The sequence below is a fragment of the Tiliqua scincoides genome, chromosome 9 (assembly GCF_035046505.1).
Source record: "Tiliqua scincoides isolate rTilSci1 chromosome 9, rTilSci1.hap2, whole genome shotgun sequence".
Lineage (NCBI taxonomy): Eukaryota > Metazoa > Chordata > Lepidosauria > Squamata > Scincidae > Tiliqua > Tiliqua scincoides.
The window spans coordinates 8,706,156-8,733,614 of record NC_089829.1 but is presented as its reverse complement, the minus strand read 5'-3'; the positions used below and the strand labels follow the sequence as shown (position 1 = coordinate 8,733,614).

At 46.0% G+C, this 27,459-nt stretch overlaps 1 protein-coding gene and 2 pseudogenes across 1 annotated transcript in view; all 3 read right to left on the bottom strand.

The window, feature by feature from the left end:
* PRDM16 (PR/SET domain 16) overlaps positions 1-27,459 on the bottom strand; it is a 472,618-nt gene that overhangs the window by 177,147 nt on the left and 268,012 nt on the right. The window contains exon 3 of the mRNA XM_066637408.1: positions 18,691-18,741. Coding sequence (XP_066493505.1) covers positions 18,691-18,741 — 51 coding nt within the window. The remainder of the gene's footprint in view (positions 1-18,690; positions 18,742-27,459) is intronic.
* LOC136660887 (5S ribosomal RNA) lies at positions 6,896-7,014 on the bottom strand (annotated as a pseudogene).
* On the bottom strand, positions 25,489-25,608 carry LOC136660920 (5S ribosomal RNA; annotated as a pseudogene).

Sequence of the window (27,459 nt, the reverse complement as noted above, 5' to 3'; positions counted from 1 at the left end):
AAGTTGATTTCGGGCCCCAGACAGTGCAGCCTTCAGCTTTGACAGGGGCCGGCTGGCAACAGACTCCTGCAGCTCTCTGGGGCATTCTGACATTCTTAAATGAAGGGGGGGGGGCGCTGCAATGCCTCTTAGTCATCCGGAATATTATTTCACAAGTAATCGTCCTGAAGGTGGGATAACAGAGATCTGTCATATAAATTCCTGCCGTTTCGAAGTTCATTTCCTTACATGGCTCATGCAAATAAGCAAGCACTCCTCTCTCTCTCTCTCGCTCTCTCTGAACCAACAAATGCTTGGCTCTGCTATTTTGAAGAGTGTTGATTATTTTGAGCCAGGTTCTCTTCCAATAAAGTCAACCCGAGAGCAATGCCCTCTTTAATGCTCTATCGTCACAGCACTCTTTGCCCTGTGTGTCATTGTCACAGGAATGAAAAAAAAAATTGTTAAAATTCATAAAAACCATTCAAAAGTTTGGTGTAGAAAAGTGCAGCTGTCTATGCGGTGCTGTCAGCCAACAGAGGCTGCATATTCAAGGTTAATGCTGCTCAAGTGAGAGAGGGCTTTCTGCTTAGTATGGGGGGGCGGGTTCAATCGTTTACTACCAGCAAGTGTTTCAGGGGAGGAAGCAGCAGGCACGATGATCTACTTTAAATGCCTACTAAGGGCCCAATCCTATCCGATTTTCCACTGCCGGTACTGCTGTGCCAATGGGGTATATACTGCTTCCTGTATCGGGGAGGCAATCTCAGAGGCCTCCTCAAGGTATGGGATCATTTGTTCCCTTTCCTCAGGGCTGCATTGCGGCTGCACCGGTGCTGGAAAGTTGGATAGGATTAGGCCCTAAGATGCCTATTTTAAATACCTTCTCCAACAGGTAGCCTGTAGCTATAACCAAAAGATGAGTTACAATTCGGTTCCTCCTCCTGGGCATAGCTCCTTCCGCTGTCTTCCACTGTTGCCACGTAAGAGGTGTTTTTGCACCCCTTGCACAGTGTCTCGCTCCTCACCTATGCACCAATGCACCTGGTGGACAGTATGCGTTCCAACAACACCTTAAAATGGACTAAAAACTGGAAAGTGACAAACTCTTTGTCACCTATTTTAGAACTGAATCCACTTCTATTTCAGCATCAGTAATATGCCTCTCTTCACCAGAGCCTGCTGTCTTGTCTTGATGGCTGTTACTCGATCAGTATTCACCAAACCCATAGGTTGGATCCCGCGCAATGCTGAAACCCAGTGAGCAGTGCTTACCATACTACCGTGCTGCTCACAATCAGTCCCCCCAATCTCTTCGGCATGACCCTATGTGCAGTTGTGTCTGCCCGGAAATGCAGGTGCAAAGCCTGCTGGGGCAGTGGGCTACAGATGTGACTGCCCAGAGCTTCATGCTGAAGAGATCAGGTGGCTGGTTGTGAGGCCACGAGCAGGTTTGAGCCTGTCCAAACGGGGACCGCTTTCTTGCTACACAGCTGTGGCGAGTTTGGCTACCACTGTTTCAGTATATGGTACTGGCATACGAGTATTCTGGTGTGGGTGCATGCGCATGAATACATGCACATGCGTGTTCAAAAGCATGCAATGCCATTGCTCCACACTCTACTTTTCAGTATCTCAGACCCATGATTGAGAGATACCCACCTCTCATTCCCCCAGCAGCACAAAATTTCAAACCACACTGACAAGTATGGAAAAGGTTCTAAAGTAGCGCAAAGAGATTGAACTAGCTGCCCTGCTCTCTGCATCCCTCTGCCAATGATTTAATGGTGACTCCGCAGGAACATCCAGGGAAGCATGGAAAAGAGAGCACAAGATCAACTGTGCTTACCAAGAAGGCTACATTGATAATGATATAAAGGTGGTCAGGCCCTACGTGTTAGAACATAAGAACGGCCCCACTGGATCAGGCCGTATGCCCAACTTCCTGTATCTCACAGTGGCCGACCAAATGCCCCAGGGAGCACACCAGATAACAAGAGACCTGCATCCTGGTGCCCTCTGTTGCATTGGCATTCTGACATAGCCCATTTCTAAAATCAGGAGGTTGCACATACACATCACGGCTTGTAACCCGTAATGGATTTTCCCTCCAGAAACTTGTCCAATCCCCCTTGTCCATCCAGGATAGACACCATCACCACATCCTGTGGCAAGGAGTTCCACAGACCAACCACACGCTGAGTAAAGAAATATTTTCTTTTGTCTGTACTAATCCTCCCAACACTCAATTTTAGTGGATGTCCCCTGGTTCTGGTGTTATGTGAGAGTGTAAAGAGCATCTCTCTAGCCACTCTGTCCATCCCCTGCATAATTTTGTGTGCTTGATTGCATTAACCAGGAAGCAAGAGCTGGGCCAACTGACCATCAGTCACCCAAGTGGTTGCACAAAGGAATCATTCTTAAACTTGGATTCTGTTGCTTGGGAGGATACAAGACACAGCTCCCAGGGACACGGTACAGTGGCAGGGTGACTGTCTTGCATTCCTCTTCCCAGAGCACTAGAGAGCTCCTGCTACCCAAAACAGACAACACTGCGCTAAATCAACCAATGGTCTGACTCAGCATAAAGCAGCTTCCTCTTGTGCAGAAGCATTAATATCCTTAACTTGGCCTGATTTACGGCTGTCCGCACTCAGAGGCTATTGATTATTAATTATTGGATATTAGGACTTGTCATTTGAAATAGTAGTGCTGAGGCAAGGAAGTGAGGTTCATGGACCTTGACTCCTGTTGTTGACTGAAGATGCTGTCTAACCAGGAAGCAAAGATCTTTCAGCCATCCTCTTCGGAGCGCTGGTGATACAAGACAGATGCCTGCTGTGGTCATTGTCTGATGCTCTATAAGTGTACGGGTCTAGCCTTGTTACACACAGATTTTGTATACACGGATTTGACTCAACACAAATGGCCCCTGCAAATGAGAAGGAATGTGCTGATCCCTGGAGAAAGGGGAAAAATGCATCCCTTTAAAATCAGTTTTAAAAACTGCTTTTTACTGTTCCAGAGAGTGTCACGCAACTGATTACAGGTATAACCTGAGTATCCACATATTTTTCTGTCTCAAAGCTGATGAGAAGGGCCCTCTAAATTAAAGGAAAACAGTTGTTTAATAATGGCAGAGAGAGCAGCCACTGACAATCCATCAATCATTCTCTCTGCAGGCCTCACTCCTCCCTTCCCCCTGAGCACTTGAAAGAAGGCTAAATGGCAGTGATTATCACTTTCTCCATTCTTTCCCCCTTGCTGGGGCTCCTGGTGAAGAGAGGGATTGCTGCCTCTTAGTGAAGCCTAAATGCCTGGAGAGAGACTGATTGCCTTTGTGTGCATTTACAAAGGTCAGCACAGCTGTTTTTAAATCACCAGAACAAAGAGAGTTTGTTTTTTAAATTGATTTGCTATAGTGCGTTTTTTGCCATCCGCTGAGTGCTTGGAATGGAACCCTCACGTATAATGAGACTCAACCTGTATAGAAAAATAGGATCCTAGATTAGGAGGGACCTTCAAGGTCATCTAGTCCAGCTCCCTCCTGGAAGCAAGAAAATCCGCCCTAGGGTATCTATAAAGGTGCTGGTCAAGCCTCTGCTTGAAAATCTCCAGCCAGGGAGAACCCATTGCTTTTTTATAGAGTATAAATTTTATAGAGTATAATTCAAGGAAACTCAACGCATTTAATGAAAAGCAAATATCCGTGCAGCAAACTTGATCTAAACACCTGTGGTTGAGCAAGGAGGGTGCCTTATATGGGATGGCACCCTCATATTGAACAGGGGGAGAGTGACTGTCTCTCCAGACCTCAGCATGGCATCTTTTTTCCAGTGTCTGTTTGCTGGGGTCTTCCTTGCACTTCATTTTAGACAGGGGCCTTTTCGCATTCCTTTTGTCGTGCAAGCTGCTTTGTGAACTTTATTTATTTATTTAGGACAAAGCAGCATATAAATACTGTTAATAATAATATAATAATAGAACGAATCATCATCACCTACGCAATTTAAAAACTGAATTATTATCAGAACCAGCCCAAGATCCTCTGACACGCGAGGAACCCTGCCAAATCCGCCCCCCCTTTACCTGATGATCTGCCAGGCTTGGCTCCTCCCTGGATTGTAAAAGGAAGACAGGGGCAGAGTGAAAAAGTGGAGAGTGGAGGAAATGTAGTAGCCCACCACCCTCTGCACTGTTTCTCCCACTCTGTCCCCCTGTTCATTTTCCAATCCACAGAGTGGAGGAAGGAGGAACAGTGAAGGTGAGTGGTCAGACAGACCACTGTTGCCTGAGGCAATAGCTTCAGTTGTCCTCATAGATGGGCCGGCACTGGTTGCTTCTATAATTCATAATATTCATATATCGTCTTTCAATTTAAAAAAAAAAGGACTCCACAAAGTGGTTCACATGACATAATCAGAAACCCCACTCCCAAAATGGGAGAGAGAAGGATATTTGCTTGCAAAAGTTTCCAGGTTAAAGGGCTCTCAGATGGCAGATTGAGAAAATCTATGGAGAGCCACGGCCAGTCAGGTAGACAGCACCGGGTTAGACAGACCTGTGCTCCGACTCAGTAGGAGACAGCGTAAGTGAGAACTCTCATTCAGTTAAATAACCATATACAAGTATCCATGCAAGTTCCATTCCGGAAACCCCCACAGCAGTGAAATCGGTGATAAGGGCGAATGCCTCCCCACCCCCCAGAGCCGAAGGAAGATCCAGGAGAAACCAGAAGTGACTTTTATAGCTCTAGGACTCAGTCTGAGCCCTGTGGAGGTCATAGATGGACATCCACAGCCTCTGCTGGGCTCAGAGGACCCTCCTTAGGCACGGAGATCAGAGCTCCCCTTGCTTCTGGAGAAGGCACATGTGGGGTGGTGGTGGCATGGACCTGATCCTTGAATAACTGAATCCACAGATATATGGACCCCCTGTATTGACCATAAACAACCAACAACACGTATTTCACTGCACATTGGGAAAGCCTGGATTCTGTGCTTGGCTTCTCTGCTTAATCAGATTTAGGATAGGCCAGAGAAGACTTATGCTAAAAGTTGGAGTAGATACCATGGGATTCAATGACTCAGTGACCCATCCCAGGCTAAAGCACATTTAGATGTGCAAGGAGTCAGAGGCCTTTGCATATACTAATTAAGCAATCCTACAAACATCCCTGTAAAGCTGACCAGCATTACATAAGGGGTGGAGGGCTGTGATTGAGAGAACAGTAGCTTCTTCTTCTGTTTGCAAAGACAAGCCTTAAACCAGCAGTTTTCAAACTCTCTGGGAATTTGGAAACCGCTGTAAGTCCTTGCGGGGGTGGGGAGAAGGCAGCCGGGGTGGGGGGGAGGCAGCAGCGTGATCCCCAGGATCGCACCGCTCAGGGGGTGGCAGGGGCTTGGCTGCACTTACCAAAGCCTCCTGCAGCCTCCTGGAGGTGTGGGGAACCCTGCGCGACCTTCTGCAGGGCTCCCCAAAGCTTCAAAATTGAAAGTGGAGTGATCTGGTTTAGCGGAGGCAGGGAGTGATCAGTCCACTTTTGCTTTCGAAGCTTTGGGAAGCCCTGCTGAAGGTCGTACAGGGCTCCCCGCACCCCTGGGAGGCTGCAGGAGGCTCTGGTAAGTGCAGCCTAGCCCGTGCAGCCCCCTGGGTGGCACAATCCTGGGGATCACGCTGCTGACTCCTCCCTGCCTCCTCACTGCCCCCGCCCCTTAAGGGGGCAGAGGCCAGGGCCCACAGACTGGGGCATCGCAGTGCCCCAATTTGAAAAGCCCTGCCTTAAACCAAAGAATTTCCAGCGCAAGCTTGGAAAATGGGAGGTCATCTTATAATGAATCAGAGCAGTGGTCCTTCTGGTTTAGTACAGACAGTATGGACTGGTTATAGCTTTCCAGGGTTTCAGACAAGCCTCCCCCTTATTTATTTTCCTGTATAAACCACTGCATGAAAGTTTTCTGCTGGAAAGTGGCATGTAAATATTCTAGGAACAACAATGTTTGTGATGCTCTCCTCTGCTGTGAGAAAGGCATGATAACAGCTTTTATGACTGAAGCACTACCTGCCTGCCTCCCGCTGGAAGGCAGCATCCTGCTTGCTTTTGCCTTGTAAAATAGCAGTCAGACAGGGGGTGATGTGGCTCCGGACCACGGCAAGGGGTTGAGATCCTTTAACACTTTGCCTCCCCTGTGGTCCCAATCTGAATTGGCCATCACCATGCACATCTATCCGTAGTACAAAGTTTCCACCGGGACCAAAGAGAGCTATGTATCTCGAGGGATGATCCAGACTGGAGCTGCGGTGGGAGACAAAGGCTTGCAGACCCCTCCCACTGCCACGGGCCTGATGCAGATCATGCCACCACCCCCCGCCCCATCCCTGCTATTTTACAAAGAAAAAATAAAGCACAGAACTGCATAAAACAGTGTTTCTCAAACTGTGGGTCGGGATGCACTAAGCTGGTTGTGAGCCAATTTCAGGTGAGCCCCCATTCATTTCAATGTGCATTTTATGTTTAATGTGTCAGACTTGATGCTACCATGGTATGTGACTGCATTTGGGGAAACGTTTCAGATCTGTATTTTGAACAGGCTTCTATGCATATGCTTTTAACAATGATAGTCAGTGGGGCTTACTCCTGGGTAAGTGTGGATAGGATTACAGTCTTTGGGATGTTTGGGCAATTTTTTTTAAAGAGATCAGCAACTGTTTGGGATTGTTAGGAGGGTTCTTTAAATAAATTTTTGAACTCATATTTATTGTAAACTTTTAATTTATTTGATTGATTGGTTTTTGTTGTATGGGGGAATTAAAAATTTTCCTGCTCGATGACATCACTTCCCAGTCATGACATAACTTCTGGTGGGTTGTGACAGATTGGTTGGCAACCTTCAGTCTCAAAAGACTATGGTATATAAACCTACAGCACCGGGTATTCCCAGGCGGTCTCCCATCAAAGTACTAACCAGGCCTGACCCTGCTTAGCTTCCGAGATCAGACAAGATCAGGCATGTGCAGGGTAACATTTGAAAAAGTGGGTCCCAGTGCTACAACATTTGAGAACCTCAGGCACAGAACACGCTTAGAGCAATATCGAGAATGCCTCTCAAGTTGTGGGTGATATGTTTTGCCCTCTCCTGCAGCCTTTGGGGTCTCCGGCGCATGTCCCCTTTCGCTGGTGCTGCCCAAAATTCGCTACAGTACTTCGTAACGAATCGCGGAGCACCAAACAAGAGGGTTTGCGTGGCGGTGCAGGCGCTGTTTGCCCGCCCAACTTTGCCTTGCGGCTCTACAGTGGCGGTCCTGCGGCTTTGCGCCCTTCCCTTTGGGTTGCATGCTTCATTTCAGCAAAACGAAGGATGCAAACTTCTCAGAGGTACTTAGTTCCCATGACAACCTAAGCTGACCTCAAGATTATTGTTCTCAAGAGGGGAACTGACTTTACTATATGTTCATTCACTGAATTAATGGACTCCTGGTTCTTTTATTAACGGTGGCCGAACAATGAAAGAAAAAAGAGAGAGCGAGAAGGGAGAGCGAGAGAGAGGGAGAGCAATGCCGTTAAAAAGAGGGGGGGCAGGAGAACCCTGCGCAACACAGAGACTCTCTCAGACAACTGTCCTCTCTTTTGTGGAAGGGCTTATTGGAATGAAGTGAGCCTATTCAGGAAAAGATTATAAAAATCAACTCAAAGCTGGCTGTGTTTGTGACAGCTAAACATACATTTATTTCATAGGGACAGAGCCTATAAAACACGCAGATTGGAGTGCTTAAGGAAGCCGAAACTCCGCCGCCGAGACGGAGCTGAAACTGGATTTTAGATATCGCTGTGAGATACGGCCACTGATGTAGCGGTGATTTTTATCAAGCAACGTTTCGGCCTCTTCTTAAACTTCAACCAGACCTTCATTGTCTCACCTTTTAAAAAAATGCTAGGACTTTAAAAAGGTTGGTGGATAGGGAATGGTAATAACATCAACATGAGCTACAGGTCAGCACGCACATTAAACCACACGCGGCGGCTACGGGAGCACGTGTGCTTAGGTTTCTGGGCATGTACTCCGCGGCTCGGCTCGGCATTCTGGCACACCAGGCTGCCAAACGCTCCCCTTGACCCTGTCTCTAGCTTTTAAAAGGGCCCCGTGAATCAGTGAAATCATAACCGGCATTTATGCAGCGCTTTTTGGTGCGTAGAAAGAGCTGCACACCTATCGCCTTGATGCAATTCTTATAGAATGTAACGTTGACTCCCATACTGCAGATGGAAAGACTGAGACTGAGAGGGAGGGGCTTGTCTGAGACTAAGGCTACCCGACTAATTCATGGTAGATTGGAACCAAGGAGGTAGGGCCGGCCCACAGTCTCCTGATACAGTATTTCAAACATTGCTTGCCACATGGTCTGTCAGCCTCTGCTTCTCCCACCTGCCAAAGTTCTAGCTCAGCACTCTCCTCTTCTCCACTTTTCCTCTTCCTCTCTGTCCCTTTCTTTTCCAATCCAGGTATGAAAGGAGAAGGAAGAGCAGTGGAGGCAGGTAGGTGGGCAGAGATGGACTTCAGTTGGCCTTATGGATGGGCCAGCCCTGCAGGGAGGTTCTGATTGGCAGCTCTATCGCCTAGCTATAACAGGACACTAGCTCTTGTGGTCACTAGAAGCCTGACTGGACAAGCAGCAATAATAAATGGGCATTTTGTCTCAGCCCTACATTCATCACATGCCAAAGTGCATTAAACGCCAAGTCACAAGTTAGTGAACTCTCAGTAATGTAAGCCTCCTTCCCACTGCAGTTGGCAAAGCTGCCATGACACAGGCAGGTTTGTTTCAAGTCACACAAGGATCAATGAGACTAGCCCTGATTTATATCTGTGCTTCTCAATAAGACACAACAAAGAAGGAAGACTCCTAGAGGCTGCAGTGGTTGCTACACTTCGAGACCTCAGTGGCATTGCTAGGGAGTGTGGGCTGCAGCGGGTGACACACTCGGGGCATGAGTGTGACACCACTACTGGCCAAAATTGTGAAAATCTTTGTTTTTTTTGAATAATGCCGTCATGTTATATATCATTCAATGTGTAATTTCATACAGATTTCAATGAAACAAACCACATTGAAATATCTGTATTCTATCCAAAGGTATGGCCAAATAACCAGAAAAAGAAAACACAACTGCCTAATCTAACAAAAATTGGATTTGCTTAAATTAAAACTGATCAATGACACTGATTGTTCCAAGAGCCAATGAAGTGTTATTATGACATTGTTACTATGACATAGCAAGGAACCAGTAAGGTCTTAGAATTAGTCAGCTCTCATTTCCATGTATCAGAGCTAATACTAGAACTCTTATTCAGCTGTGTGAATGTCACCAAGTTGGCCACTGTTTTTTTGTTTTTTGTTTTTTGTTTTTTGTTTTTTGGGGGGGGGGTTCATTACTGATTTGTTGAGTGACCTGTATTGTTATATATTAAAACGAATACCTAAAGCTACTGCCATAAGAACATAAGAACATAAGAACAGCCCCACTGGATCAGGCCATAGGCCCACCTAGTCCAGCTTCCTGTATCTCACAGCGGCCCACCAAATGCCCCAGGGAGCACACCAGATAACAAGAGACCTGCAAGGCCTCCTGGGAATTGTAGTTAAGAACATAAGAACAGCCCCCCTGGATCAGGCCATAGGCCCATCTAGTCCAGCTTCCTGTATCTCACAGCGGCCCACCAAATGCCCCAGGGAGCACACCAGATAACAAGAGACCTGCAAGGCTTGCTGGGAATTGTAGTTAAGAACATAAGAACAGCCCCACTGGATCAGGCCATAGGCCCACCTAGTCCAGCTTCCTGTATCTCACAGCGGCCCACCAAATGCCCCAGGGAGCACACCAGATAACAAGAGACCTGCAAGGCCTCCTGGGAATTGTAGTTAAGAACATAAGAACAGCCCCACTGGATCAGGCCATAGGCCCACCTAGTCCAGCTTCCTGTATCTCACAGCGGCCCACCAAATGGCCCAGGGAGCACACCAGATAACAAGAGACCTCATCCTGGTGCCCTCCCTTGCATCTGGCATTCTGACATAGCCCATTTCTAAAAGTGCCGGTGTGCACTTCCGCAAACATGCCATAAGGCACATTTGCAGGACTTATGTTCTTATGACTTAGCAGTGGCCCAGCACCAGAGCTAGCCCAGTGTGAACCCGCACTGGGCCAGCACCGGTGGGGGTCTGGCAGTCTGCTGCGTGGCGATTGCCCAGACCACCTGGCGGCAGACAGGTCAGTGAGGGTGTGGGGAGAGGCAGGAGGGAGGGGGCGGGAACGGTGGAGCCTAGCCCCACTGGAACCAGGGCCTCGCGTCAAGCCTCTCGGCTCGACATGGAACTCTTGTTATTCAGCACCCAATTGATAGTGGACACAGGATTGTGTAGCCCCTTACAGGGCTACTTTCCTTACTTGGGGGAAGGGGACAAAAGTCCCCTTCTCCCGAGGAGACGGCAATGGCTGCCTGGGGTGCATCAGATGCCGCAGCCGCCATTTTGGCAGTGCGATAGCCCCACGCTCCTGGCAGCTCAGGATTGGGCTGTTAGTGGGGTGGGGACTCAGAGCAAAGGGGAGTTGTCTGGCAGAGCAGAGGATTCATATGGGTAGAGCAGGGAAGCATAACGGCCCTTTGCAGAGCACAGGGCAGCAGCCGGCGAGTTAGGAGAAGGAGTTGGCTGTGCTTGATGTCTAAAGGATGAAGGTTAGTGTACAACAAGTATTAAATTAAAAAGAAAAACAAAGCAAAACACTAGAGTTGCCCCTTGAGTTGTCATCACCTGCAGACTCCTAAGAAGGAGGTAACACTTAAAGTTCATGTCAAACCCTGACACTGGACAACCCTTGCAATGCTTCCTAGAGAGGCAAACATATGAATTAGGGTTACAAGGATATACCAAAAGCAATATTAACTCCATTACCCTTTTCCCCCCAAAGAGCATCTGTATTGAGTCTGTGGCACTGGGGGAGAGTTAACCCCGTGTTGCTCCCACAGCAGCTTTCCTCTTGAGCTAAGTGGCAACTTGGGAAGGGGGTGCTGTGGTTTGGGGTGAAAAGATAAAACTTCCCTCTCCTCTTGCAGTTCTGATCTGGATTGGGGTACCCTGCAGGTGCTGGAGTTATCATCACCTGCTGTTTGTCTTATGCTTTTATATTTTAGCTGCTGTTTTTAGCAGGCCACGTCTTGTTTTTTTATCATGCGTGTTTTAAAAATCTATGCTGCAAACCTCCTTGAGCACTAGATTTTGTGAGCTAGGGAAAAGCAATATATAAATCTCCAAATAAATTTTTTTTAAAAAAAAAATTTAAACGATACAAATTAAAGAGCCGGACAGACAATGACATGGGGCTAGGTTTGCATGTGGTTTGACCCTAACAATACAAAATAAATGGTCTGGCATTGCACTGAAAGGGTGGGGCTTCAGTGAACCCTGAACAACTCATATTACGACCCCCAGGCTAATATTGTTTGCGTGTGTGTATGTGTGTGACAGAGAAAGAGGTGTATATTTCATATTGTTGTTATAAACCCTGCCGAGGCCTCCGGCATCCCACCCCACCACAGACAGTTAACAGTTCCCCTGCTCTTCTCTAACTACCTTCCTGACTGCTTATTGAAGTCTGATTTCCCATTCCTCTGGGTCATCATTCATCAGCCCCCAAGATCCCACTGGGAGAGACCCAGAAGACCTTTCCCTCTCCCTCCTAACTGGGGGCCATTTTTGATGGCTCTGTCCTCCAGAAAACGCCTCTGCTCCCTCCCAGTGGGGTGAGCTGTGTATATAATATCCAAATAATGATTTCACAAATTATCATAATTATCAATCAATCATCTTCCTCAAACCATTTCAAAGCTTTTGCAAGTATCAGATGGCTCGGGTGAGGGTGTGTGAGCTGTAGAGAGGGTGCGTGTGTGTGTACACAACATAAACAAGGAGAGATTTATTGACTACACTTTTGCTCATGCTTTTTGGTAACAAAACTGTAGCAAACTCTGCCGCCTACAATATGAGTTGTGATTTCTCCAGGTAAGTGGAAGAGGATGAAGTCATCAAACCTCCATTTGTTCCAATCTGCTATTAATAGGAAAGTCACATTTCCACCCTTCAAGATTGCTCCTATTATCTCAGAATAAAACACAGGGACAGTTACCTCAAAGGGAGATTTTCCATTCATGCTTTCTGAGCTGCTTGAGTCATACGAAGTAGGCCTCCAAATGACATTATCTTCTTTTTATTTAAATGATTGCTTTATAACTAATGCAGAATTTAGGGGGAAGCACAAAAGGACACACATAGAATACACAAGTGTAAAAAAAAAAAAAAAGGACTGTCATTGGATCTAATGATCTTAGCATCTCACACCTCAATCCAATCTGGAACCACAGCAGCAGGGCTGCCCAGCCCACGCTGTATCCAGCGCTGGGAAGGATAAGGCAGGAGGTCTCTTCACAGTAAGGGGACATTTATCCCCTTAACCCGGTAAAGACCAAGCCTGCGCAATGGGGCTACTCGGATCTGTGCCAGCAAAATTGCTGGCACAAGTCTGAGAAGCCTCATGCTGGACTTTCAAGCCCAGGAAGAGGAAGAGGATTTGGGATGCACTGCTGTTGGCGATCCCACCCCCTCTTTGGCCTGATCCACTCCCTCCCAACCCTGTTACAACTCCTGCCCCTGTTCCACCCTCCTCCCAAAAGCTACTTTCCCTTCGATTCATTGCCAACTCACCTCTGTTACAAACCATGTCCTTTGAAACCACTCTGAAATGGGGGTAGTTCAGATAAGGCTTCTGCCACCAAACAGCCCCATGCAAGATGTGTGGCCTCATGAAGTTGCAGACCTGGGTGCTTACATTTTGTGAACATCCTGGCTCCTCACCTCCTTCCACAATTAGCTTTCCTACTCTTACTGAACTGTCCATCTACGCACATTACTGCATGATAAGTTTCACAGCATGTACAGATGTGGTTCAGATGTATTATTAAGGGACATTGGGACATCATAAGTGCGTACATCCATTACTCAGGCCTACAAAATTGAGGGTCAGAAAAGTTTTTCCCAAACTTTATGGTGGTTTGATATGAATTTGGGGTGCCGATTCCAAAAATGGCATCCATTTTACCCTATCACGTCTAGTTTTGGAGCTATAGTATAGCCTCATTAGTGAATGGTTCAAGCAGCTTCCTCATGAGGAAGCTGCTTGAACCATTCACCAAAGAGTTTGGGCGTTTCCAAAACTAGATGTGATAGGGCAAAACGGATGCCATTTTTGGAATCGGCACCCCAAATATACCCAGGAATTGGTATAACATTTAAGGAAGCAAAATGTGTGTTGGCCTGTGTTATCATTTGGGGCCTGTCGGATAATAAAACCAATCTCCTGACAGTATAGTACCTGTCCTCCATTCTAAAGGGAACAATACATGCGTGTTATTAATTACAAGTGGTATAAAAGTTTTATAACGCTGCTAAGAAACATCTGACAGATCACCAGGTAATACCATTCTAGGACTAAGACATTACTAATGGCTTGGAATATATTGAAGTAAATTGGCAATTGAAAAAGGAAATAAGTCTTCACCCAGCACAAAATTAATCTGTGGAACTTCTTGCCACAGGATGCGGTGATGGCACCTGGCCTAGATGCCTTGAAAAGGGGAGTGGATAGATCGATAGAGGAAAAATTCACCATAGGTTACAAGTCACGATGACTGTATGCAACTTTCAGGTTTTAGAGGTCACTTATCTCTGAATGCCAAGTTCAAGGGGCTGGTAACAGGATACAGGGATCTTGTTGTCTTCTATGCCACAAAAGGGCCCTCACCTGATCCAGCAGGGCCTTTCTTATGTTCTTAACCTTTCAGCATGTTTTCCTAATGAGGCAAAACCACCATATACGCTTTGAAATTTGTCCATATACGACTAGAAGCTGTCTCCAAATGCTTGTTATTTTCATAACAGAAACTCAATCATGGGATACATAGAGAGAGAGATAGACACACACACAAAGAAGGTTTATCATCTCTGAGATGGTATCTCACTCCTTTTATGACAACGGTATCTTTTGCTGACCCCACAAAGTTGGTTCTCCTTAATGGACACATTCACACAGGCCGGAAAGTCGCAAAATAAATGAAAAGTCCTTTTTTGCCAAACGTCTATCCTATTGGATTTTGATAAGACGGCTATTGAGCTCTAATAATGTCGCCTCTCCATTTCAGCCAACCCTTAACATGTCTCTTTATTTGTCCCTAAAGCCTCTTCAAGCAATGCTTTTTATTACAAGTCTCTCCGCTGGCTCTCTGGGGGGACGGGGTTGACAAAGAGTGATAGATAGATAACTCTATAGATTATCTCCCACAGCTGTTTTCTCTCCAGTAGCCCTGGAGGCGATTCCCTGTAAGTAAACAGAGGCGAAAGGGGGAGAGCAGGCTGGAGAAAGATGTCTCAGAAGATCTGTTGTCACAATGCTTGGGTAAAAAATATTAAACAGAGCATCCTAGCTGGTGTGCTCATGTCTCCGGAGTTCTCGTGCATCTCTCTTAAAATAACTTTTAGGAAACACACAAGACACATTTTACATTTAAAAATATATACCTCCTAAACCCCCCCCCCCCCACCGATCTGAAGGGGAAAAAAATTATCCAATGCAACCTACAATATAGAAAATTATAAACAAAATCACAGTAAAACAATGGCAGCAAAGAAAATCTCATGTGTTGGGGGGAGGGGGAGAAACACAAAGTACAAAATTAACTCAACTAGAGAGAGAATTTACTATAAACAGAAGGTCTGGGGGGGGGGAGACTTCAATCAACATTGGCATATTGTCTGGGAGGATGTCTGGGAGAATGCCTGAACCCCACAGGGCAGGAAGCTCCGCAAAAGGAGGCCACCACTTAGAAGACATCCTTGTGAATTACTACCAATTGAACTAAAGAACCCACAAGAAGATTTCCTTGAAAGATCAAAGGGGAGGCTCATGTGGAGGAAGATGGCTCCTGATGGCTATTTAGAATGTCTATTTAGGTTGGTTATTTCAGATGTCACTGGTCATTACCAGCACCAGGGCTGGCCTATCCATGAAACAAGGTGCCCCAGACAGTAGACTGGTGGGGGGGGGGATCCTATCTCTGTCTGCCTCCTTGCCTCCACTGATTCTCCTTCCACTTGCTTGACTGAGAAAGAAGAGGACATGTGGAGGGGAGGGGAGAGTTGAGCTACAGCACTGGATAAGGGAAAAAGCAGATAATTGGGTAAGGGGACAGCACCTCGCATGCTTCCTCAGGGCCCAATCCTATCCAACTTTTCAGCACCTGTGCAGCTGCAATGCAACACCCTGTTAAGGGAACAAATGTCCCCGTACCTTCAGGAGGTCTCTATTACTGCTTCCCCATCACTGAATGCCCCTCCTGACATGGGTGCACCGGCACTGGAAAATTGGATAGGATTGGGCTCTCAGGCATCAGGACATCATGGACCAGCCCTGGGGAGTACACACATCTAATCGTTTCTGCATCCGCTATGTTAATTTGCATGATTCACTGGCCTTCTGACTTTTCCACTTCTTGATTTATCAAAACTTGGACAAGCAGCACTCAATGCAGCATTTATTGAAAATGGTGGTGAAGGGAAGACAACGAGTGGCTTCCGGTTAATAGCTGATATTTTACATTCGCACTACCCTGGGATAACACTGCATCACAGACAGGTAGAATGGGGCCGCCACCCGGAGCCTGTGTGCTGGTGCTCCTGCCACTCTGAACACAGGTTTACAAATCTGGAGAGAGAGAGAGAGAGCGAGAGAGAGAGAGAGAGAGAGAGAGAGAGCATGTACTGGCTTGGTTTGGGACAAGCCTACATCCCAAAGCCTGAGATTTCTGAGGTGGGCCATGATGATGTCACAAACCTGGTGATGTCACAAGACTGCTAATCATGGAAAAATGGCAGGACACATCTGTTACAGTGACTGGGCACTGCAGTGAAAGGGAACCGCCTGGATACAGCCCTGAAAGGGCCTGAGATTAACCCTTGCTGCCAATCTAGCTAAGGAAAAAAAAATAAAAATTTAAGCCATTTCTGCCCAACGTCACATATACGCAACAGGGATCAAATGTGTACACCTGCGGGCTGGGCAGAATGGGTTAAAGAAGCAGGGTCATTTGGAGTGAACGGGCAACCTTGTTTGTTATCCCTTCCCATCATCTAGCAGAAGCTGTTTCTGTTGCAAGCCATTCAGCTTAGACTCGACCTCTCTACTGCTCTGACCCTTATCAGCTCACCTTGAAAACACCACGGCCCATCAGTAAAAGCAGCACCTCATAAACTCCCAGTAGTGCTTCTTTGCATTGTGTTTAGACTAGTGTCCACATAGAATAATATAATTGTGCTTTTTCATGTGTGCATTAGAAGATGTGCTCTTTTAAAGACAGAAAAACAGAAGAGATGGAAGCTCCAGACCACTCCATGTCTTTGCTACACAAAATGTTCAGCTGAATTAAATGGACGCTCTCACTTTGAGCTGCTTCTGCGATGCTCTGCATAAACGGTACAGCCTCCCTTGCAAGACATTACCGAAATTCAGCAAATTGTTGCCAAAATTTGGAATGAGACATGTGGGGATCCACCCTGATCTCCAAAGGGATCGGGCTTAATACAGTATCGATAGGTCTGTGCATTCCATACCTTTGTAGGAAAGGTCTGTGTTTTAACAGTGTACTTTGGAGTGTATTATTTCACTACAACTGACAGATTAGGAAATCTGAGCAAAATGCTGAAAAATATAAATTTAAAGGAGGATTAAAATACGGATTATTTATTTTGTGTGTGCGACGATGACAACAATGATGTTAAAAAACACAAGCAGAAGGGAAAGTTCAAAAACAAAGTACAGAAACAGAGACTTGTGCATTCCGAGAATCTGAGTGGGCGAGACAGACATTGCTGAGCAGTTCCAGCACATGGACTTCTCTGTCTTTGTGGTGAAACAAGGTTATGGTAATAAGGACATCCACCTTGTCACCACATCACTCGGGATAATAGGATCCCACGGAGGTCCAGACAAGTGGCTGATGAGTTATGGAGATGAACAAGGTAAAAAGTTCAGCACTGTTGGCAAGGTCACGAGGTGGTCAAAAGAACACATTTCATTGGGGGACACCCCCACCTCCACCGCACCCCCACCCCCACCGCACCCCCAAATTCAGTTGCTAAATGAAATGATTATTTGCTTCATCCCAGGGAGAGGAGAATAGACTGTCTCGGTTATAGATATGTCTATGTATCTCTTCTCAAAGTGCCTCTGGAGCCAGCCGTGTCTAGAATTTCAGAATGTTTGGCAGAAACCATCCGGGTGTTTCATTTTAACTTTCAGAGCTCGGAAAGTGTTGTTACAAGGCAGTCATAAGGGGGGGGGGGGAAGACGACCAGAAGACATTGTCATAGTTTTCCATTTGAGCAGTGATGCTTTTAAAACAAAATCTCCTAAAGTATGCTCTAAAAAGCATGCATTTTTATAGGAAGACATTAGCACCCAACAGGCGGTAGAATTGCAGAGCTACAATTGCCTGGATGGAAGACGGAATAACCAGGAATTGAACAGTTAGTTAGGCTTTCCCTTTGGTTTGTTGCACCACCAAAAATGTCACCAGGAGATTTTTAGAGTTAGAATGACCAGGTTTGAATTCGGAGAAACAATTCCAACTAAGTTAAATACATAAGTAGCTATGAAAAAAGTAACGGTACAGGAGGCTGCTGGAAGATTTCACAAAATCCTTCCTAAAATTGGCACACCAGGCAGCATTTTTGCCTGTCTGATGAGGATAAGTCTATGCAAGGTAACCAGTACTGAGGAAGGGAAAGCCAACAAGATTCTGCAACACTCTACACGCAAGTCATGATAAACCATGAACCGCCTTGAGGGCCCTTAATCGGGGTGAAAAGGTGGGGTATAAATCTCTTAAATAAATAAATACATACATACACTTCCAGACTCACCAGAATCTGCCAACAGCAGCAGAATCTGCAAAGCTCTGCCCATGACTCAGCAGAATCTGCAAAGCTCTACCCAAGTCTCAGCAGTCTACAAAATTCTGCCCATGAGAAAATATCAGGGGTGTTCACAGGGGTGCAAATATCAGGGGTGTTGGCAAATATCAGGCCAAACCGTGTTCACAGGCTGCTCTTTGACATATAATGTGCGGCTCTCAGAAACATATTGGCTGAGCTGCTTTTTGCATCACAATTAATATAAAAGGTAAATAAGAAATTTCCAGGCTTTATAATTATTTACCAGGCACAAACTGAGAGTCCACTGGATTAAAACAGAAGTTTAATGTTCATGGTGAGTAAATATATTTAAGAATTAAAATGCTTCCTAAATATTGTGGCTTTCAAGCTGCTCTCTTGCGGCTCTCAAGCATCTGAAGTTTGTCGTATGTGGCTCTTACGTTAAGCAAGTTCAGGTACCCCTGGCATGTACAAACGCAATGCTTGACACAATGAAAAGAGACGGTTCCATTCAGAAGAACAACTGCAAAGTCAGCGTCTCGAGTGGAGGCTTTAATAGCCAGCCAGCCAAACAATTCCAATTCTCCCACAGGTGGAAACAGAAAACAGGCCTTCCTCAACACAGGCACTGAAGGCAATATGAAATATATATATACAGCAAGGTTTGTCTCTTACCTTTTTAATGCAGCCATCTTGCAAGGTGGTCTCTGGATCTGTGAGCATGTGCTAGAAGCAAAACAAAACAGAACAGAGAGGAAGACAGAGATGAGTCAGGTTGAAGTTCTGCATGGCAATGAGTTACTGCCAATAAAGTTCAGCCTCAGGCAATGGTTGAAACACAAATTTGGATTTTGCAATGTGCGTATCAAGGCTGAGGATGGAACCCTCAAACACTATGTAGCATTTGTGTAGTTCCTTTTAAGAACTCCATGTGTATGATTGTGATGCGATCCTGAAAATTACCCTGTAAAATAGGTAAATATCATTATCCCTACTATGTTCATGGCAGAAATGAAATTTGAACCACTGACTTTCTAATTCATGGCACAGTCTCTTATCCTATGCTACCCCAGAGCTCTCTTTCCCACAAGATGTCAGGCACTGAAGCTTGATGAAGGAGGCCATATCTTATGTGTTTCTTACTTCCCAGGAATTGAACTGGAAGCTACACAGAGCTACAACCCCTCCCCAAATTCACTCCTATGAGGACAAAGTTGTGGTAGGGTAAATCCCACACTCCCCACCTGGAGGCCTAGCCCCCACTAACACAGACCCAGCGCACCCACATCCTATAGGTGTGACACAAGATCTGATGGACCTTCACGACAAAACAGGACCTTCTTAGTGTCAGGCCCCTGCAATTTCCTCTGCCTGGAAACCAAAGCCCCCATATGGTGCATTTTTTTTCCCCCCATATAATTACACCTGGCTGATTTGTGGCTGCTCTTGTTGGAAGCTTAGACGGCAAGTGTCAGCAAAAAGAATGGTGACCACGTAGGGAGGGAAGACATCCGGAAATGAGGCATTCCATAGGATTCTCGTAGAACATTAATTGTATAAACTGCATTTATAAAAAATGGAGTTTGTTGATAGCCTGCCGATGTGAACCGCCTTAAGTCTGTAAGACTCAGGGTCCAATCCAATCCAACTTTCCAGCACCGGTGCAGCTGCAATGCATCCACAAGGTAAGGAGACACATGTTCCCATACCTTCAGGAGGCCCCAGTGACTGCCCCACCATTGCAGAATGCAGCGTACACCCCATTGGCACAGCTACACCAGCACTGGTAAATTTGATAGGATTGGGCCCTCACTCATTGTGAGAGTCAGTGGGAAAGGCAGTATAGGGATGATGATGATGATGATGATGATGATGATGATGATGATGATAAATAATAATAATAAAAATAATATTCTGCAAATTGCTACTCTTTTGGTACAGAGTGAGCTTCCTTACATGGCTCCCAGTGGTTGCTATTTCTGGTTATGCTACCGGCTTCTTAATTATTCTTATACTGTCATCACTATCTGATATTGTTTCATTGCAAGCCGCCTTGGGTCTTGCAGGCAAAAGGCAGCACAAAAGCCTTCAAATGAATAAATTGGGGGTCTATGCCTTATTGAGGGCCTCCCTTCACACACAGGCATTTTCCTAATTTCATCATCGTCATTACTGCCCTCCTGCTTCCAGACCTAAATATATTCTCTATGCGCTTTTTCTACTCCTTTCCTAATAACCCTGAATATTCTGTTTCCTTTCTGACACATTTGCACAGCTGTTTTCTGGGAACTTCTCCGCAATGGTTCCAAGATGTCTTTCTGGGGTTGTAGTAACTAATTTGGAACTCGCCGTCTACTCAGGCTATTTTTTTTTTCCAGCGTGGAACTCGGAGTGCAACAGAAGCCCAGCACGTTCTGCCCAATAAATGCACCAGCGGAGGGGGCCTGGCCCAGTTAGCGTGTTTGCATGACCCGGCCTGGGCGCGGGCCGCCCAATTTCCTAAGTTCAAATATGTTGGCAGGGCTCGCTCCCAGCTCAGCTGTGACAACAAAGTGTCAGATTTTTAAATATGAAGGATTTCTAACCCTCTCAATGCTTTATGCTTCTTTTAATAGACACTGAAAATTGTGGTTTTGGAAAGCTGCGAAAAGCAAATAGGAGCGAAAGGTGAGTGCTGGAGGAACAAAGCAAAGTTTGTCGGGCGAAATCAGCACTCCACACCGCATGCTAAATAGTTTTGCATGCCCCACTGCCAGCAGATGGGACCGGCTTGATGGAGCAGAACTAAGCTAGGGTTTAGAGAGAAGGACGCCACCCCCCCCCCCCAATCCGGGCCAGAGCAACAGCCCACGCTCAAAGATTTGTCAGCCCAATCCAGAGAATTGCACATTTAGGGATGCTGTAAAATTTCTCAAGGAAGGTTTGCAAGGAAGAATTCAACCTTCCAGGAATTAACGCTGATTTTGTCTCAAGTGACCTGCTCATTTGGCTGAAGGGTAATCCAAAATCCTGGCTGTCAACCCATTTTTTTCTTGACAGTGCCATGGTATAGACGCTTATGAGGAAGGAGAGTTCCTTTCCCTTCTTTTTTGAATGGAAAGCACAGAAGCTGAGGCATCATTAGGTTTTCGTCACCCAGTGCATGAGCTCATTGCATCACCCCCATGACGGACCTCCTACCATTGCAGACCATATAGAATAAATTACAGTATCATACATACAACCTATTATCCAGTGGCATCTCTAGGGTTGGTGTCAGTCCCATTAACTTACTTATACTTACCGTATTTTTCGCTCCATAAGACGCACTTTTTCCCCCCAAAAAAGTGGGGGGAAAAGTGTGTGCATCTTATGGAGCGAATACTGGGGGCAAGGTCTGCACTGGGGGCAAGGTCCTCATTTGCACAGGCGCCACAGGGGGAGGGCAGGCGGAGAACAAAGGGGGCAAAGTCCGCACCGGGGGCAAGGTCCTCATTTGCGTAGGCACCACAGGGGGAGGGCAGGCTTACTTTAAAAGTAAGTTTTCCTCCTCTAAAAACTGGGTGCGTCTTATGGTCAGGTGCGTCTTATGGAGCGAAAAATACGGCACTTTATTTATTTAAATATATGCCAGTACAGGTCACCCAACAAAGCAGGAACCACCAAAAAACCAGTGGCCAGCTTGATGACACTCACACAACTGAATAAGAGTTAGAGTATTAGCTCAGATAACACCTTATTGGTTCCCTGCTGGATCATAATAGCACCTCATTGGCTCTTGGAGCAATCAGTTTCACTGGTCAGTTTTCAATGAAGGAAATCCACTTTTTGATGCACAAGATACGAGTTGTGTTTCCCTTATTTGGTTATCTGGCTATAACACTTCATAGAATAGGGGTATTTCAACATGGTTTCTTTCATTGCATTATGCATTAAATTACCCATCGGAAGATATTTAACATGATGGTATTATTCAAAGCTACTAAGATTTTCACAATTTTAGCCAGTAGTAGTGTAATCTTCCCCCCCTCAACCGGGTGTTGCCTGATGCAGTCCACACATCCCGCACCCCATGAGTGATGCCACTGCACAGAAGATAAAGGAAGCTCCCTTTACCCTACCTCGGTACGAATACAATCCTGAATGAGTTGAATGGTAACACCCTTCCCATTTCCTCCACCATGTACCTGAAAACGCCCTGCCTTTTTTCTCCACCGGCTTCCCTTGCAGCTAAAAGGTTGCTCCCACTTGCCCCTGGTATAATGCAGGAAGCGAAAAAGGGGTTCCAATTATAGCAATTTATTGGGTGGGCCTCTAGGCAGCCACCATTATTTTCAAGACCCTGCTTCAAATAACACTACAGCATGACTAGCACTGCTAGTACTGCCTGCAGAGATGCAATGTAATCCATGAAAAAAAAATAAATAAGGGCACCCACTGTCACCCCTGCCAAAGAAGGGGGTGTTTTCCCCCTTACGCTTTGCAAGAAACTTCACAATAGCACTTTGCCTTTCCTCCCGGTATCCTGGTTTGTCCCAAAACCTTTCAGCACCTTTGAATTCTGCTGTAACTTCTTCTAAAGATCATTTTCTGATCCAGAAGGGTTTCACTGCGTTTTTGAAAACTCCAGGCAAAATCCACTTGCTGGTTCTCCTGCTGAATGGAAATGGAAATCTCCAAGGATACATAAGAACAGCCCCACTGGATCAGGCCATAGGTCCATCTAGTCCAGCTTCCTGTATCTCACAACGGCCCACCAAATGCCCCGGGGAGCACACCAGATAACAAGAGACCTCATCCTGGTGCCCTCCCTTGCATCTGGCATTCTGACATAACCCATTTCTAAAATCAGGAGGTTGCGCATACACATCATGGCTTGTAAACCGTAATGGAATTTTCCTCCAGAAACTTGTCCAATCCCCTTTTAAAGGCATCCAGGTCAGACGCCATCACCACATTCTGTGGCAAGGAGTTCCACAGACCAATCACACGCTGAGTAAAGAAATATACGTAAAATTACACAATGATTTCAACTGCACACTTTTGCCATGCTACTGACTCAAAGCCTGGCTTCATCTTTTTTAAGTCTTTGCGCAAACTGCGCATGGCCAAGCTCAGGATTACTAGATGCTCTTGCGCTGGGGCGTGGAGGGTGGTGGTGGTCCTGTCCTGCATCTTGATTCCCAGAGCTGGGCAATGAGAGAGCTTTCGTTCTGAGTGCTTCAGGATTTGCACAGCTCCTCCTCCCTACTTTCGTAACCAAACACGTCAGGAAGACAACATGTGAAACTTTTTGAAGAACAGTTTACAAGCTGGCATCCTCCATCTGTGCTTAGTCCTAATTTGATTACATTCCCTGGGACAGATCACAATGAGCTTATGTAAATAGTAATATTATACAGTCATCCTATGTGCTCACATAAATGACCATTTTATATACACATATATACGAATTTAAAATACATTTGACCAAACAGATGATTCATGCTGGTGTATCTCAGCTTTCTTTTCTCCAAGCTGTGCCTTTGATCCTGGAACCTGAGAGTACACACAAAAATAATGCCTCTGAACATGTCAAAAGAGTAATCTTTGAGGAGCCCCAGTATATCCTCAGAGCAAACCTTTGAGGAGCCCCAATATATCCTCAGAGCAAACCCAGATATATATAAACATAATAAGCCCCCATTTTTCCTCCGGTTCCATTTTCTTCCTATGTTCTCTTTCTTTCTAGATTGTAAACTACGTGGGGCAGGGACTTGTCCCCTCATTCCATGTTTGAAACAAAGGGCCAGAGTTCACAGCTCAGCAGGAATATCTTAACCTACAGACATATTTTTGGATAAGCCTTTCATTTCCCCTATGAATGGTTAAATGCATTACAATTTATCCACAGGATGGCTTATGTAGCCTCCTCATTTTATCCTCACAACAACCTTGTGGAGTAGATTATGCGGAGAGACAGTGACTGGCCCAAGATCCCCCAGTAAGTTTCATGGCTAAGAAGGCATTTGAACCCTGGTCTAAGTTCAACACTATCATGACCATCACATTGACTTTCCAAGGCCTTGTGAAGTCTTGATGGGCTGATGCGGGAGTACTTGATAACGTCCCACCATTCCTTGATGTTATTTGCATTTGGACAGGGGAGGAGGAGGAGTTGGCTTAATATTTAACTCTAACTCTGATGCTTTCTGAGCAAACATTCATCATCCCATGAGTGTCTCTTTTCTCCCCACTGAGCAAAGTTGCACTCTTTACCTGAATGCCTAGATGGTCCTCAAACACTGCCATAATTAATTGATAGCTTGTTTGTCTCAAAGGGCCGCAGCATCCTGTGGATACCACAGAGCCACACCTGGGAGCTCCACTGTGAAATTTCTCAGGCGGGGAAAACATTCACATACAATGAGAATACAATCGGAATGAATGGACAAATAAGTAGAATGGGGGGATGCACCATTACAGAAGCCTGTGTGTGACGGCCATGCTCCATTTCTAGGACCAGCCTTGTTTATCTACCCATATCCACACACAGTGTTCTCTAACCCTACTAAATGGGGGCACCTTTCTAAGTAGTGTCCTCTTCTATTTAGCAGGGGGAAAGCAACTGTCCCTCCTCACCCAGAAGGCTCTGGTTTCCATTGGCTGTTGATGGTATCTCTTCTGCATCTTTTTTTTTCAGATTGTGAGCCCTTCAGGGTACAGGGAACCATTTGTTGATTTAAGGCTGCAATCCTAACCTCACTTTCCTGGGAGTAAGTCCCATTGAACACAATAGGACGTACTTCCGAGTAGACCTGGTTAGGATTGTGCCCTTAGTTTGTTCTGTAAACTGCTTTGTGAACAACTTCTTGTTGAATAGCGGTGTATAAATATTCAACAACAACAACAACAACAAAAATAATACTAATAAATTGGAACACAACATGTCAGATGTAACTGTGGTTGAGAAGAAACAAGTGATGCTGATTGGTATGGCTACTCCAGGAACTAAATCAAGCAGAAACAACTGGAAAAGGCTACAAAATATAAAGAGCTGGACCCTGAAGTATAGCATCTGTGGGGAAAGAAAACCACCGCCCCTATTGTCACTGGTTCACAAACCCAAGAACCTTAACCCAACTATCTGATAATAGTTGAATGGCTGCATCCAACCAAGTTCCTAGGAATGTCAAACATGAACAGCAATATCGATATCTCACCAGTTCTAAAATTCTTGGGTGGAGTTTGAACACCCCAAAAACCCCAGTCGAAGCAGCTGGTGGACTGAGACACCAGAGCAATAACAATAGCACCAGCTCAGTTCCAGAAAACGGTATTGCTTGGAACAGCAAGAATCCTATGAGGATATCCCTGTGTTTCCCAGAACCTTGGCTAGATCCCAAGTTACAGACTGTAACCAGCCCAGCACGGGCTGCGATGAAGTCATAGTAGTAGTAGTATGATGGGATGAGATGGTTGGCAACCTTCAGTCTCGAGAGACTATGGTATATAAGCCTACAGCACCTGGTATTCTCAGGCAGTCTCCCATCCAAGTACTAACCAGGCCTGACCCTGCTTAGCTTCCGAGATCAGATGAGATCGGGCATGTGCAGGGTAACAGTTGCTGATGATGATGATAAACCAGGGAGTTAAACTGAACTTAAATCCCAAAACAAGTTCAGAGAGGCTTTTCAGGGACCCATGAAACTGGATCTGAATCTAGCACCTTGTTCAGCACAATCCTACCTTGCGACGGAACAGGCAGGCCAAGAAGACTGCGCTGTATCCAGCGTGAGATTGGGGCCAGGAGTGGCTCAGCCAGAGGCAAGGGGAAACTCTTCCCCTTACCCCTGGGTTTGCCACCACGGTTCCAAAGAGTTTCCTTGGACTTATGCCACCTCAGGAGGTGGCAAACGTCTGAGAAGAACAGAGTGGCTTCAAACTGCTCCACGCTGCTCAGGGAATGGGGTTGGGATCTGGCATAAGAACCAGGTTCCAGGTCCACCTCTCACTCCCCACCCGCCCACCTGCCCCGGCTCCGCCCGCCCTCCCCCTGCCCCAGAATGCCTCCCTCCCGCTTCCTCCGCACTCTCCCCTGCATTGGTCGAGCTCAGTTGACGCAACCCTCCCTCCCCAAGTCTGTGCAGAAGCTGGATGCAGACTCCGCGGGCCAGCACACTTCCCTGAGCTGGCCCAGCTGACTCCCAAGGAGGCACCAATGTGCTTTATGGCATGTTTGCTACCCTCCTGGGTCAGCGCTGGCCTAACCACTAGCTTGGACTGGGCTTGTGTAATGGAAGATCAGAAGATCATCAGGTGGATGATGTGGTGTTGACAGCGATTCCATGTTTTGACAGCTGGTTGACAGCTCTGGGAAGGGCAGGGCTGGCTCCACAGCTGTAATCAATCAAGGCCAATGGGACTCTGATGGACACCTGAGCTTCATTTGACCTTGATGGGACTTTGAATGGACATGGACTGAAGAGATAGCTCAGCTGAGCCTAATTTGGACTTAACAAGGTAGCTCACAGCTGAGCTGCATTTTGGATTATGAGACATCCAAGGATAAAAGGCAGCTTTAGAAGGACCAAAGGCTACTCTGACCCAGAGGGAGATGCTACCTGACCCAGAGGAGACCTGACCTGACCTGGCCTACATGGACTTTGGACTTGGACTGTGACCCGGCATATTGACTTTGGACTGTGAGTTGGCAATCTGCATTTATTGGACTGGGACCTGACTCTGACTTTTGCTTGCCGCACTTGTGAGTTTAACAAGGGAAACTAATCAGCCTTAAGCGGGCACAAGGCCCAGTAGGGAGGAGCTGTGGCAAGACGGCTTGCGCTGGCCTAACCCTAGGTTAGGATTGCGCCCTTAGTTGTCTTCAGCCTGAATCAGAACAGGAGCTGTGAACACCAGCCCAGAATAAATAGTTTGAACAAACCTATTTTAGCACAAACTTTTGTGAACTACAGTTTAATCCATTGGATGATGATCTTTGCATTCAATGAAGTGGACTGCAGCCCCAAAAAGGCTGTGCCAAAATAAATAAATTGGTTTGTCACTGAGGTGCTTCAAGCTTCTGTTGCATTTGGTTCAACAGATGAACACAGCTAACCCTCTGGAAGTTCAAACAAACGTGTTGTCCATTTGAGGAGATCTTTACAACCCTCAATCAAGGTTGCATTGTAGAGAAAATAATTAAAGTCCACTAGTACGAGTGATTAAGGACTCTGTTCCAAGAGATATGAAACCAAAATGGATATCGAAATCTCCAGGCTACCTTTTTGAAAAGAATTAATAACCACTCTCTTGACTTTTGCGATCACATCCTAGGACAAATATCAGGAAGTTAAACACGCCAGCTAATGGGGATCATTTATAAGGAGTTCAATATGTAGAGAACTTAAGACTTTCAGCCAATGTAAACAGAAGACAAGGTGCAGATTACCGAATGGCACCTTCCCCTTGCCAAGGAATTGG